General features: G+C 43.5%; 1 protein-coding gene across 5 annotated transcripts in view; it reads left to right on the top strand.

Annotated features, from left to right (window-relative positions):
- The window catches only part of RCAN2 (regulator of calcineurin 2), an 87,775-nt gene extending 73,463 nt beyond the window's left edge, over window positions 1–14,312 (top strand). For all 5 annotated transcript variants that reach the window (XM_080587409.1, XM_080587411.1, XM_080587410.1 and 2 more), the window contains one exon: window positions 7,174–14,312. In XM_080587409.1, coding sequence (XP_080443535.1) covers window positions 7,174–7,334 — 161 coding nt within the window. In that variant the 3' untranslated portion in view covers window positions 7,335–14,312. The remainder of the gene's footprint in view (window positions 1–7,173) is intronic.
- The last annotated feature ends 1,335 nt before the right edge of the window (window positions 14,313–15,647 follow it).

Consider the following 15,647-nt stretch of genomic DNA (forward strand, 5'->3'; position numbering starts at 1 on the left):
CTTTGCTTGAAAATGAGCTTTACTTTAGGTACCTGCATAATTATATCTTATCTGCAGCTTGTAAGTGTTGTTTGAATAGCAGATCAAAGCTTGCTTGCACAATTTATTGTGCTTGTGCTTCTGTTTCGCTGAGACAACTGATGGTTTGTGTAGGGACTGGACAAATGCTTGTCCACGGGTAGAGTATTTACTTTAAATCACACCTGCTCCGTACGGCGTTTCACGATGCGGAATACTTCATCGAGTGTTTAAGCATCACTGCATCACCAACAGAGTGGAGAATCTCTCATGTTAACAAGTCTGTTGAGAGAGAGGACTGCCACTCCCCAGCCCCAGCAGGATTGCTCTGTTGGGACTGCGCGTTTTCTGTTGAGAGTGGTGTGCAGAAGACAGGGGATAAGTTGTAGCATCTATCAAAGAATGGATATAAATGGATAATGCAGAGAGACTTTGTTCTGTCTTCAGCTTATGCTAGGAACTGAAGCTAGCTGGGATTTCTGAGACAGTGCTTTCCCTTAGAAAATGCTTATCTGATGAAACCAGCGCTTTTCGTAGGAGAGGATTACTTTTGATTTAGTTGTCATCTTTACAAAAAGTTTTCATTGAATGCTGGTAAAGCATCCCTTTTAAAATGTTCAAAATGGAAAATGTCCCAGTTCCAGGGCCAAGTTAGAAAGCAGTCTAATCTACATTTGTAACCTGTAAGGAAAAAATGGCACATTAAATTACCGTCATACTGAAATAAACACTTTAGATCCCACCTAATAACAATTGTGGGGGTCAGCTCATGAAAAATAGAGTTTATTTTTGAAATTCTTGTGGGATATGAGAATTATTTTCTCCCCAGCTGTAGTGAAGATGCTGCGTTCATGTTTTGAGAGTCCTGCTGGTTGCAGACATCTCATCATTTGGGCATTTGTGTGACTGCAACCACCAACAGAATGCGTGGGGTGCAGGAAGATGCTTCCTGATTCGGGAGGTTTGAAGGATCTTCTTGCATCTTTTCCTGATGGGATCTCTCACAGGGGCAGAATAGGAGATTCCTGGATTTTATTTATTCCCCTTCAGCAGGAAAGCCCGTAGGTAAGGGCTGTCAGGTCCAACTCTTTGTACTATATTGCAGATTATTACTTCCAGAATTGATGCTTTCCTTCTAAACTGCTGAATAAAAGGAAAACAAAAAACTCCTTTTTTTCCTTTGATGCAGCAGTGTTATAAATGGAAACATGTAAACGAATTCCCTAGCTAGCTGGGTAATAAATCAATTGCTGTTCTAGAGCAGTGGAATGTGAAATATCACTCATTGTTCCACACCCTGGGACAGCTTTGCGTGAAGGTCATATTCGCCCTTATTTAAGGAGCCTGCAGGGAGCAATATGAAAAGTCATTGTGTGCTCTCTTCTTTCTATTTTTAGCACTTGTTAGAGAGATCAATTTTAGTTAACTGCAGCGGCGGTTTTAAAATAGTGTTGCAGTTCTCAGTTGTGCATTTGCTATGTTTAGAATTTCATTGAGAAACAAACGCCGCCGAAACTCATTTCTCTGTATCGCAGCAGTAAAACATGCTGCTAGACATCAGCTAACACCGTTAACCTTAGGTAAGTTCATTTTTTCTCATTCAAACAACACAATGAAAAATGTAACTGTGGCTTAACTATCCCAAAAAAATTGCTCATTGGCACAGTTGTGTGCATAAGTCACAATGTTAGAGCCTGAGTATTGTGTCTGTAATTTGTGAGGAATTTTTAAAACACACTGATTGGGTGAAATTAATATCCGAGGACCGGCGAAACGCAGTTAAGCATGTAAGCAGTGAACAGATTTTTATGTGCCCTCAGCACAAGGTGACTTTTACTCACCTGCATGGCTGGGAAGACACAAGACACACTGCTTGGACACGGAGCCATACATCCTTACCTATTCCACGAATACAGGTCATCCCCTTCCACGGTGCCTGGCCATAATCACCCTAGCCACACAACAGGAGACTCGACCTATCCCTCGGTACAAGCCTGGGAAATCCACTCCAGAGTAAAACGACCAGGCAAGCAGTTAGTTAATAGGTTTGCGGTGTGCTGTTCTTTTCCTAGCTCTGTTTTTGCAGGTGTTTCTTTGCAGCCTCGTGGCTGCACCAAGGACTGTCTAGCGCCTCCAAGGTCTAGCGGCAAGGATTTATTTTTCCTGTGCACCAAGGAAGCTGGATTTTGGTCCTCCTGCGTTAAACTGAGTTCAGTGAGGGTGCATTTAGGGAGGATCTTGGGGTCTTAGGGAGGACCTTGGCATGTTTCTTTACTTTCTGGTTGATTGGTGTAGATTTTCACTCTCTGCATGTGTGGAGACTGAGCTTCGAGCGAGATACGAGCGGAACGAGCGGCTCGGTCACTGAGCCAGGAACTTCTGTCTGCTTCTGACCGCTAGCCTGCCATTTCTTCAGTACGTTGCAAACAGAGAAGTGTGATCATTAATCTTCCCGATGAAAAACACGTCTGCTGTTGCGAGAACTTCCAGTAGGTGAACAGTGATGAAGATGCAGAGCGATGGCACTGACCTGGGGTGGCAGATTGGCCGTTCGCCCGTCAGGCCCAGGCTGTGTCTGTGCCTGGCCTGCCTTTGACCTGGCTCTTCCCTGCACTTGCCACCCACCAATTTGTTGTCTGATCTAGGCCCTCGTGTGTTTTATGCATTTTACAAGGTCTGAGCTGCTTCCCACTGAAGAACACAGGAAATAATTTTATAGGAGAAATATTTGCAAGAGGGGAAACAGCTCTGCAGGTCTGTGCATACTGCAGAGAAAGAGCAGCTGGGTTTGCTCTGCCGTGTAGTGGTGTGGTGCTTTACAAACCACCTTCCTGGCACCAAGGGAATCCTGTCCTCTGTGGTACAAAAGGGGGGTGGAATCCTACCCCCCTCCCTACCCACTTCCAACATGCATATTTCTTCTTTCCTTCCCCAGTGCTGCTTTTTGGTCTCTTTCAAACCTGGTACCCCAAATTCTCCACAACCTCAGTTCCTCCCTGCAGCTCGCCTTCACAGCCTCAAGGCCTGTTTGAAGAACACTGCAGGCCAGCAGCCCTTACAGACAGGCTGGTACCAAGTTTGGTTCTCTCCACGTTTCCCAATCCTCCACCTTTGCACCTCCTAAATGCCCTCAAGCTACCCTCCAGGTGATGTAAAGCACGTTTCACACTCTGAAAGCATCATTCCGGGTGTGTTCTGAAGTGCTACAGACAATGGCTTCTGCCCTGCTCACCTGTGCACAGGGAAGGGGAAAATGGGGAGGAAACCCTGCCCAGCAAATGCCACACACGGGGATTTCAGCCACGTCAGGAACTGCACGTTGTCTGTGCCCAGGTGTTTTCCAACTCTCATGTTTCTTCTCACTGATTCAGAATAAATACTGAATACTTCCTACAACTTCCAGCAAGGATTAAAAGGAGGCGGAGGGACAAGCAGATGGGTGATGGATAAAATTTTCCATCGCTGTCCTTCCTCTCTCCTCTGTTTGGTGGCTCTTGCTGTCCTTCCGTCCCCTTGCCAGGGGCAGCGTACACGAGAGCCGCTGCATGGAAAGTGCTCCCTCCGCCAGGAGAGGGATGTTCCTCTGTAACATCAGTAACAGAGACTGGGAGAGCAACTCCTCCACCTTGGGTACAGCAGGTCCATGCAGGAGAAATGCCATGGGATGCGTTATTCCATCCCTTCTGGGATAAACATGCACCCAGGCCAAGCACCACCCGCTGTCTGCACCATATTATTTGTAAAGCACTTGGATGGAGGGACTACGAAAGGAGTGTGTTTTTGTGCTGCTAATGACAGACTTAACATGGGGTGGGCAGCTCTCAACCCATTAACCTCTGATCATGAGTCGGAATCAGGGATGAGTTAGCTGCACAATATCATTACCTGTCCTTCATTATTAATTAAGTGTATGAACGTTGTCTTTGCTGGACAAAAGAGCCTCATTAGACACAAGATGCACCATCAATGAAAGGTCATAGTAGTGATACACAAAGGGATAGGAAATCGCACGCCATTACTTTTAATTCTGAAATATCATCAGTTGCTTTTGTGCTGTTCTTGTGGTCATCCTTTGTGCATCACCTGAGGCTGCGGGTTTGCTTGTGGTTCACGTGGTCACAGAAGGTCGTGCCAAGTGACACAAAAGCAGGCAGACTCATTGTCAAAGGGAGAAACTTCCAATTCCTCTTTTTTTCTTACGCCAGACAAATAAGCAGAGGAGCATCACTGCTATTTTCAAGGGTTTTTAAGGAATATTTTCGGGCACCTTCATATGATAGATGTGCCACAGCTTAATTCTTCCCTGCGTTGCATCCTAAAGGCAGAGTTTAGATGTTAGAGCATATTTGGTAAATTCAGTGATATTTTTCTGAATAAATTTACGCGAGTTTCCATTATTATCTCAGCTTCACAAATATTTAAACAACTTATTAAGGGGTAGAGGTGGCTGAAATACTGCAGGAGGAGCAAGAGGCCTCTTCCCCAGGAGTCCTTTGAGGATTCCTCCAGGCAAGTATGAGGAGCAGGAGTGGTGAGGCAAGGTAGGGCCTGAGAAAGCGAAGGATGCATAACAAACAGCATCGGAGAGACAGCTGGACGAGAGCATCAGGCAGAAGCTGGTGAGTCCTGACCATCTTGCTTAACCCAACTTGCTACCCTTAGCTTGGGACAGCCCTATAACTCAGAGGGAAGGCGTAATCCGGCTGTATCTGTTGGATTTTTATTTTGCATGTATTACCTTAGTATTTTCATACAAGCGACACGTTTAGGAACAAGGTGCAGCTGTATAGAAGTCCCCTGTTTACTCTTGTCCTGCTCCCAGCTCAGCCGTAAAAAGGTTTTCTGCATCTAGAGCCACAGTTCTGCAGGCACGAATAATTGTGAGTACAGAATCGAGTCTGCAGCTCATTTATGCTCAGAAATAACCGTATGCCTTAAAACCCCAATTTAGGAGTGCCTCACATTTTGATTTGCAAAGTGACATTAATTGCTGTTGCAGCCGCTTGTGCCAGAGGCATCCGAATATCTTCCCCTGCGCCTGCGCTTATTCCCGCTGTTCTTTTGCAGCAGCAAGGCTCCTTGTGGGGAGGGTTTGAGCGGTAAAAGGACCTGGCATTTGACCTGGGATCGTTCCCTTTTAAGAGGGCAGTGAATCTGATTTTCCTCCGCGGCGCCGGTGCACGAGGAGAGGGCCTGGCTTTGTGTGTGTGCAGCGCTGCAGAGCCGCTGGGAGCTGACAGTGACCAATGGAGCCTTCGGAGCCCGGCTGGCAGCATTGACGTCAGCCCATAGCTGAGAAATTAGCCGAAGCCCGCGGGGAAAATAGGCAAAGAAAAACCACATAATTTCTCATCGCAGCACAACCAAGCCATTTCTCTTTTTATATTTTCAGCCTATCAGCGAGACCTGCAATGCTTTGCTCAATTTGGATTCAGAGGAAAGGTTGCCAAAAATAGAGCAGTTAAATGTCAACATTAATGGTATCACAGCAGTAAAATATTTCGCACAGCAAGATGCCTGACTTATAGCTATTATTCAGTAGCTGCCTTCTATTTTTTAAGCAAAAATGCAACGTGTTCTCTCGTCCTCTAGTCCCAAGCCAGCCAGTCTTATTTGGACCGAGAATTTTTCAGCATAAATAGCGCGTGATGACAGTCTGCGTGTGCTAATGCGGACCTGCAGCACCTTACTAGCATGCATTGCTCTGCCACAAAGCCGGGGATAAATACAAGTCCAAATTAATAACACGAGCAAACTCCAAGTGCTTTGAGGTAGGGAGTGCCATCTCACTTTCATTGTACAGCACCTAGTACTCTCAGTTCCTGCCTGCGATGCAGGTACTGGGAGCTGCTGTACCACAAGTACAGGTCAGCTAGATATATCGGGACCTTCCTCTGCCTGCAAAATAATCTGCCTTCCTCATCACAGACTATTTTGCAGGCAATATGCAGTGGCTTTAGAGCAGCCTTATGAAAAAAAAACAAGCTGCCAGGTATATATGTGGTCATCGTCAGCCTATCTGAACTTGAAGCCAGCTTGTGGGGCTGGGAGACGAGAGAGATGACAAATAGTCCAATTTATAACAGCGCATTACCTGGAGTGGTTTCTAGTTGTCAGTGTCTGTCCCTTCTGAAAGAGCAGTTCATCCTGTCAGAAATGTTAGGACTTTTTTTTTCCTTTCCAGTCTTAATTCCTTGTAATTTAATAACCAGTACCACTCACATGCTGTGTACAGTCCGACACGTGTAGTGCCAGCTGACTGAATGCTGGCTTGAAAGTCCCGTGTCTGATCCTTGTTTTCCTTTGTGTATTTATTCAGGTAACCTCGTTGCATCTGTTTCCATTTAAGACATACTCATCTTCCTCCTTGGAGTGCTGGGTGGGACTTCAAGAAGGAACGTAGACAGTTTGAAAATCTAATGTACCGTTTAAGCATTTAGCCTGCAAGTGAGCATTTACAGACAGTACTCTGATCTTATCTATAGAGACAGAATTTGTTAGAGCCCCAGGTAAGGAGCCTTGAATCTCTAAATCCATCTGGTATCTGTATATATATTTATTTGTGGAGATCCCTTTATAGACAGCTACATTGGACCAAGTTTTGATGTTTCAGTCTGGAGCTGACAAGCTGCAGAATCCAGTGGACCTTCAGGTGTTACTTGAGCAATTCTAGACCGAAAGAGAAAAAAGTAGCCCCACCCCAGCAGGTCTGACATACGGCTTTGGACCAGATACATCTGAGGTTCAGTTCTAGTCCGTCTTCTTACCCATGAACTTCAGCTTTCTCTCTTCTCTTCACGCATTTATTTCTAGCACCATTGGCCATTACTACTGGTGCAAAACACCACTGTAAACACCAGTGGTTTTTCACTTCTAATTGGTTTTCACTGGGCTCCTTTTTGCTCCATGAGTCCCAGCCTGTTGCTAGCCTTTATTATTTCAGACCAACAGCCAGTGCTTGGGGGCAGGATCCCCAGAATCTGCTGTGACAGTAGGTACGATGTAGCAGGTGTAATCTAGCCATGCCTGCCCTCACCTACGGGTAGGAGCAGCACACGAACATCTGCCCTACGTGGTTGTAGGAATCTGAAAGTGCCACGATCTGTGCTGCTGCTCAAACTGTTGGCCTTTGATCTGTTTTTTCTCTGCTTCCAGGAGAGAAATACGAGCTGCACGCAGGAACGGAATCCACTCCCAGTGTGGTAGTGCACGTCTGCGACAGCGACATGGAGGAAGACGAGGACCCAAAGAATTCTCCAAAGCCAAAAATCATTCAAACTCGGCGCCCTGGTCTGCCACCTCCTGTATCTAACTGAGCCTCTCCAGCAGAAGCAGCACTTCTCTCCTCCAGCACAGCTCTTGTGGTTTTTCGTTTGCTTTATTATTATTATTTTTTTTTTTTTTGAAAGGCAGCCATCGCCTTTTGAGTACCAGGACATTAAGCTCATGGAAATCCCTTCTCAGTAATCAAGCCTATGTAACAAAAGGGCTAGGAAAAAAAAGAGATCTTTGTAATATGTAACCATATCACACACCAACTAATAGGTTTTCTGGAAAGGACAAAACAAGGCTGAAGCAGGGAGGGGTTCAGTCTGAGGATTTTCCACAGCTATAATTTGCATGCTGAAACGCCACCACCAGAGAGATCGGTCGCGGCGGGTGATTAGGCTGGTATCAGGCTTGATATTGAAACTCCCACAATACTTGCTGCTGCCCTTCATCAAGGAGCCTGCTTCTCTGCCCTCAGTTCCCCAGCAGACCTCAGTTTTTTTTTTTTCCCTTTTTTCTTTTTTTTTTTAAGGGGAGTGAATTGTTTTTAATCTAGCAGTTTGGTGGCCTTTCAACCCCCTGGATTTTTTTTTTTTTTAAGGAATATTATCCTTGCAACCTTTTTAGAAACAGAAAAATGCCCTCTTCCACCAACAGCTGTAGAGTGAACCGGTCCTTAATGGTGGTAGGGATGTGACACAGAGCTCTCTGGGCTGAGGGGAGAGGCAGCAGCTTGCTGAAGGGTTTGGTGTCGTTCAGTCTCTCTCTCTAAGGAGGAGGGAGACAGAATGTCAGTAAGGATTGTCATTTTATCTTCCGTAAAGGTCTGAGCGGTACTTCTCTCTGAGTTTGAGGAAGAAAGAGAACCTGTCTGCTCATTTAAGATGGGATTCATTGCTCTCTGTCATAGCTGTAAGTTCCAGTAATGATTAAGGCTGAATGCTTTCCTAGTGGTGTGTTGAATAGCCCTGAAACGTAGTAATTACTTGTACATCCCTAATAATCAGTCCTTTCCCCTCCCCGTTTCCTGTGCTTTAAAGCCCTTCTTGAGCTGTATGCAGTTTGGGTTTGTGGAGGTGAGGAGAGGTTAGTTGGTGTTCTTTTGTTTTTCTTTTTCTTTTCTTTTCTTTCCTTTTTTTTTTTTTTTTAGGCCAAAGAAAACAGGACCATAATTACACACTTGAAATTAGACTGCATGCAATCGAGTCCCCTTTTTTCACTCTGTCCTGCATGTTTCTTTCACTTGCAATGTATACTGGGTTACAGAAATTGTTCTGTGTTTTCATCATGGCCAACGGCAGACAGATACTGGATTCCCTGTCTGGTAGACCTTCCATGATGATTTTTTTTCATGTGTATTTGTCATTTTGAGAACATATTTTCTAGACATTTGAGCTCAGATTTTGCATATACTTAAGCATGCGCTTAATTTATGCACATGAGTAGTTCCACTGAAATTAATACTGCAGAAAATTGAGCATATGTGTAAGATACAGTGGGATTTTTAAGCTAATTAGCTGCAGCTGTACTCCCGAAAGTGACTATAAAATGGCACAGTGAGATTCCAAGGTTTAAAGTCTTTTACAAGTTAAAATAAGCATATAAATCTTGGAAGCTCGCTCTAGGATCGGAAAAGTCAGCTTAGGCTCCGTAATCAAGATTTTTCTCATAAAACCTAACGATCAGGGTCCCGAGGGAGGGTTCCTTTCCCTCCTTAGTGAGGCTACAAGCTGCGGAAAGGTCAAGTCACCCTTGTCGTGGTATTTATTGGCTCTGCAGTACTTCCAAGAAGAAAATTGTGTTGCTTTATCGGTGGCGACGGGAGATGCCATTCTCGATCTTGCATGGGGAGGACATTTTGAGAAGTAAGGACTTTCCATTCTCATATAGTTTATTCTCTGACCACCACAGCCCCCTGAAATATTCCTGTTGAAGTTAGTGCTTTACTTAGCGTGTATCTATAACGTGATAACTGTTAATACTTTATGGACATCGTCGTGTGTGTGTTACACTAATAGAAGCACGTTAAATACAGCAGAGGCTGAACCAAAACGGGGCTTTAGTATCTCCATGATATCTGAGTAAAGTTGTCTTCAAGTATCTCCTTAGAGGTGTCACTTGGATTATTTTTCAGTGCTGCACTTAGAAATGATTTAAATAAATCATCTGTTACTGATTGTCCTAGGACTCGAATTTGATGTTCCTATCGAAGATACCTTCAGAGGCCACCTGCGGTATTTCAGGAGTAACACCACTGTCTGGTTTGAGAACATACAGAACGCTGAACTCCATTGGTTTTAGACTAATGCAAACAGAGTAAGATCTAAATGCTTAAGATTTTTTTGTTGATACATGCTGTATGAAAGAAATTCTTGGCCACATCCTCAACTGATGTCAGTGACCAGAGATCTTCTCCAAAGTCGATACTTTAGATTTTTTACATGTAAAAATGTCAGGGCTGAATCTAGTCCTTATATCCATGTACTCAAACTTTGGAGAGATTTGGTTCTGAACTGTGGAATTTGGCCTCCAATGGTGTAAAACTACACTGCAAATAAAGCACTGGGTCTTAAATGTTCTTTCCCAAAAGTGCATTTACAGACAGGTTTAAAAACAGGTCCGATTCAATGACTACTCTTCATAAACTATGTAGCACTACCCAGGAGGGAGCAGAACTCAGCTTTATTGATTAAAGCACAGGAACAGAAACGCAGTTACAAGCCTGAAAATGCAGAAGCCTGTTGTAATAATGATAAATGTTTATATCTCACCGTTATACGGTTAAACATGGTCATCACAGATTATTCCACAGTACCTAAAAAAATTATGGCCCTATCCTAAAAGTAACAGCATTTGTGACTCTCTTAAGAGCACCTGGTATTTTGCTAACAGCTGTTTCTTGTCTGGTACGAAAGGCTTCCTTCAGAAAAATGCTGACCATCTGGGAAAACAAATGTCCTATTTAATTCAGTAATTCACAGACACAGCCCCCGCTTCGGGGGGAATCTTCTCCTGTGTAGCATCCACCAGCTCCGTCCCTGTGACTTGCACTTTTCCTAGGGTGTCCACAGTGCTGAAGTACTCTCCTGTAGCAATATAAATGGGAGTGAAATCTGTGTTACATTGCAGCCTGTGGTGCACGGTGACATAGCTGACATCTCTTTAATTTCCCTTCCCGAGCCTGGGCAGCGATGTGCTGGGGCCCTCTGCTGGGTGGCTGCTGCTGCTGGCTGGAAATGAAAGCAGGAATTACCAATGACTTCCTCAGTACAGCTAACAGCACGGAAACATTTAAAATGCACGGAGAAAGGGCGTGTTGGAATCTGCTTTTTCATTTTCAGATCAGAAGGATACGGAATTTCTGTGGCCTTGATTTTTGGACGTAAGCTAATACAACACCCCCTTCCGAGCCCAGCTGTACGACTCACCTACACTTTGTTTTCATCAAGAAAACACAGCAAGAGCATCCCTTCCTCAACCTTAGCAAGAGTACAGGCGTATTTACTGTAACATCCTTTATATTCTAAAAATGTGCCCAGTAGATAAATTGCAGTTCATTTCTTTAACAGTTATTGGCTCTAAATTGTCTTGGGGGGGGTGAAGAGGTTGTTTTTATTTTGCTCTTTTTCCCCCCACACTCAGCAGCAGCGAAAAAGCTTTCTGCAAAAAGACTGTTCTTTGTACAGAGTAAGTGACAGCCGTCCTGCAAGACGCGAGTACAGTGGTACGTCCGAGCACTGTGACAAATCACGTTAGCTTTTCCATTACGGTGTACATACTATCGAAGTATTCTATTTAGTCGTGTTTTATAGGAGTGTTCAAAAGCTATTGGCTAATTAACCACTTTTACACTTGTATAATTCAGAGCTTAGTTTAAAAAATAAATATGGCAACGATATTTTCGTGTTCTGTTTGTGCTGGCATTTTGAAAAGCAGCATTTAAAAGATGTAAACCACGATAAACTGACTAGGGCGATACATGCCACTGCCCTCTTAATTGGTAGAACTGAAATGGCTGAAATGTTTGACAGAGGTCAAACTCCGTTTCAGTTGAAATTAAAAAATTAGGGGGCAAAATAGCCCTGTGATTGGCAGGGTCTGCCAATTCCATTTTAAACTGCTGCAGTTTCACTGAGTCGTGTGAACTTGCACTGGTTCGCTGTGGATTTGGCTGGGTGTACGCTAACAAAGAATACAGCATGGTCCCGGGTGAGAAAAGCACATCTCTGGCAGACAAAGGGGCTCTTTCTGTGCTAAAGAATGATAAATACAGTGGGCAGGAGTGTTTGACTAAGGAACATGGCATCCAACTAATGCCGAGGCCGTGGGAAAAGTTCTGTTAGCATTAATCTTTATCAAAATTGGAAGTGACTCTTTATAGTGTCTTGTGTTAATTTGTAGTGGATCTTCCAAACGATTGGAAAGCAGGAGATGAGTTTGTTGAGTAACCCGCTCATTAAGTTCTTATATTTGATCTTATGACGACCCGCACTTAGAAAAAAAAAATAAAAAATCTGGGTGTCCAGCTGAAAAGACCCAGTTTCTCCAGGGATCATTATTCATGACTCTGAAAATTAGATTTCTTGAAGACGTCTCATTGGAAATGTAAGCCCTAAGCTCACTGATTCCTTTTGAAAAGACAGGCCTTAATATGTGTTTTGATTAGAACAAGTGTTAATAGTCATCTCTTTATGGAGTCCTTTAGAGATAAAAGGCACCATAGAAGGCCTGATTATTCTTCACGTTTGAGCAACAGATGAGTTTTCCCCAACCACTGTAAGGTTCTGTATCGGATGGGACTGAAATCTTGCATTGCCTACGTGCTGATCGTGGCTTCTCTGTCTTGCTTGGCACTGGATGCAACACCTGGAAATAAGTTTCAAGGCTTCACTTGTATGCAGTAGGGAGCTGCGTGGCCAAAGGATCTCAAACAGCTTCAAGGAAATTATGGCTGTATGCGTATGGCTTCGGTACGCACTTAATTTGTACCCACAAATAGGCAATATTTATTTCTACTGGGCATTTGGGCATGCGAGTGATAATGTGCAACCTAATCCTGCACGACACCGAATAATGGGAGCTGGAGGTATTTCTCCCAGCTGCAGCAGGGGCCTGGCGCTTGCATGGCTCATGCCTTGACTGCTTAACAGCTGCAGCTCTATAGACTTCATTACTGGTAGCGTGGCTATTGCTGTTCCTTGTACAACCATTTATTTTACTTATTTTTTGTCCTAAAGTTAGAGTCAAAGCAAGAGAAGTGGTGAGTTCAGAATGTGTTGAAGGTCCGGACTCCACACTACAGCTCTGTAATGGGGTCTGTAGTTATCAGCTCACCTCCTGATGATCAGCCCAGCTTTTTCAAATGGATTCAGCAGCTCACAGGGGCTGAGTCCTTCATTATTTTACTGCCCAGCGATGAAATCTGTAGGTAGGACTACCAATAGACTTACTGAAACAGCTTGCTTGTAGGGAAGGCAGTATCTGTCGTGGATCTGGGGGACTGGAACCAGCTGTCTGTGGATGAGGGGAGACAAGTAAGCTATTACAGATACCCTGATCAGAGTGCTTTTAGATTGCCTCTTCTAAGCAATCTTTACTGAATTTAGTTTTGCTCCTTCAATGTGCACATTTTAACACTAAGCATTTAGCCACTTTTTGCTTTCTATCATTTATTAGTGTGAATTTAAGACCTCTGCAATTCCTCGATTCCCCTCTGCCCAAGAAATCACATTTAGTTCTGTTGTACCACAAAGCAAAACCAGGTATGAAGTCCTAGACAGACCCTCACACTCATCCTCGTGCAACTCTTCTTGAATAACTAGTTGTGTTAGAAAAAAGACCCAAACCAAACCAAACCAAGATGTGGCTTTTCTTGTTTTAGCACATCTGGGAGGAAGTTCAGCGGTTTTCATTATTCTGGGCTCCTCTTAAAAGGAAACTCTTTTTCTAAAGTGAGCTGTGCTCTATTTTTAAATACATTTAGACTGCTGCATTCCGGGGTAAAATTACAAGGCAGGAAGTGTTGTAAAAGCTCTTTCCCACATGCCTTTTGACATGTCAGGTGTACTTGGCTTGGAGGGGAGGGGAGCTTGCACTGTTGGAGGCAGAATAGCAGCAGCACTCCTCATGCAAAGGCAAGAGCCCCAAACTGTCTTCACTGCAGAGATGCTCGGAAAGCATTTAAAAAACAACAACAAACAAAAAAAAAACCACCTTAATTCATCTCTTCCCCCTTTTGTCAACTTGTTAGTTGCTACACAGAGCTCCTGGGGCTGCGGTATGAGTCATCTGTGGATCCTTTTACTACAGGATTGGGCACTGGTGCAGTGGCTACAAATCCTAGAATCTGGGACATTTGTTGGTGAGATTCTTGCTAGGGTAAGGATGAAAAGTGCTGAGCAGCCTCAAAGTTAATGGAAAATGAAGGCATTCAGGACCTTAAGACAGACTTCAGGATTTAAATCCATGTATTGAGAGCTGTATTAAGAAGGGCCCATTGCTGTCCCTGAGCCAGGGGCTTCCTCGCTCACCTCAGTAAGAGTATCCACCAAGGATTAAACTTCTCTATTATCACACACCAGAACAGCAGCCTTGTTTTAATAAATCATTGTAACCGATCATTAATCTCGTACGAGAAAGTCGTGTCCGCATTAGTGTCAGAGAGATGTGTTCTCTTCACTGTTCGGTTAATGGAGGTGAATGTTCTGAATCCATTTTGGAGCAGAGTTTTTGTTCAGAAACTTTTGAAAGGAACGTCATCTGTAATGACGGATGGGTCCTTAAGTGTCGACTTGGCAACTTGTCCTACTGTGGGTAGCTGCAGAAATATTTCATGTATGTTGTTGTAGACTTAAAAACATTAATCATGTTCTCATTCAAGTGTCTGCATTTCTGACACAGATGTGACATATCTGTATATATTATAAATCAATACTATTTTTAACCACATATTTTGTACAAATATTCACATTAGCTCTGTACTTCAGTGAAAATCTATTATGGTATTAAACATTTTGGTGGAATTAGCAGACTCGTCTGTGCTTTATTTTCATTTTGTAAGTATTAAGTGGATGATTTATTTCTTGCATCCAAGACAAGTACTACTATTTCCAGGTATTCAGAACAGTACCTTAAATCCATATAGACCTGTACCTCTAGTGACTAACTCCAGCCACTGCCGAAGTGTGCAGGTCACTACTGCAGTGTCCCAGACCCCTTGATCCGAGTGATGGAAGGCCAAAATTCAAGTTGAACTGACAGTGAATGTGAGTGCTATTTTTCCTAGTTAATCAGAGCAACAATGGGAGACAGCACACTGCAACGAGATTTCAATATACACGGTACACGCAGGTGCAATTTTATAATGTCTTTTTCCTTTTTATGCCTTTCTCTGAAGCTTCTGTTGTCAGATCACTGTCAGGAATCAGATGCTGATCTTCATGCAACAGGTAAGGGCTAATTCAGTTTCCCATGTACAAAAGCCTCATGCATACAGCTCCTGCCAATGCAAGCAGCAGTACGTATTTACAGTTTTCTACTAGTCTGCCTCGTATCTTTAGCAAAACAACAGCAACAAGGAATTAAATATATATATATATATATATATATAAAACAAAAGATCCTTGTCCCTTACTGTAATTAATTAGAGCTGGCTCTAAGTGGAGGAAGGTATCAGCCTTGTTTTAAATGATTAGGTACAATGACCAGACATTGCCACCGCTCCAGGCTTGAGCGAGCCTGTTACTGCATGAGCCTGGCCAGCTCAATCATCGCAAGTTCATGAAGCCAAGCCCTAACTTTACACAAAAAGGAGGGGGAAAGCCAGAAACTTACCTGGATTACAGCCCTGCATGCAACCCTTTTCTGCCACGTTATTAATAACGGAGCATTGGAGATCAGAAGCCTCCAGTAGGTTTACCACCAACAAAAAAGCAAGTTCATCCTGTGTGGACTAGTCAAAAAAAAAAAAAAAAAAAAGACTCCAAACCACCACAACAGCAAAAAAGTGTCTTCTTTGCTTGTTTGCAACTAGAAAGGCATATAAATTAAGCAGTGCCAGCTATAAAGTGGTTAAGAAGTAGCATGTTCCTATGCATGAGTGAAAGCTATAATAGTTTCCTACCACCTGCCATGAAGCCACATCCTGCCGTGAAGCAGGATGAGATTTATGTGCAGATATGCAAGGTGTGGGGTTTGAACCTCTACATAGTACAGATCCTCAAATAGTAATGATGGTATACCCCTTCAGTTCAGTTTCTAGAGAGATTAAGAGAATAAACTTATTTTCCTCTACATTCCAGGGCATGGTTATGGGTCTTGAACATCACAACATGGGAAAAAGTATGTATCTGCCTGAACAA

The sequence above is a fragment of the Anser brachyrhynchus genome (assembly GCF_964034855.1).
Source record: "Anser brachyrhynchus genome assembly, chromosome: 3".
NCBI classification, from domain to species: domain Eukaryota; kingdom Metazoa; phylum Chordata; class Aves; order Anseriformes; family Anatidae; genus Anser; species Anser brachyrhynchus.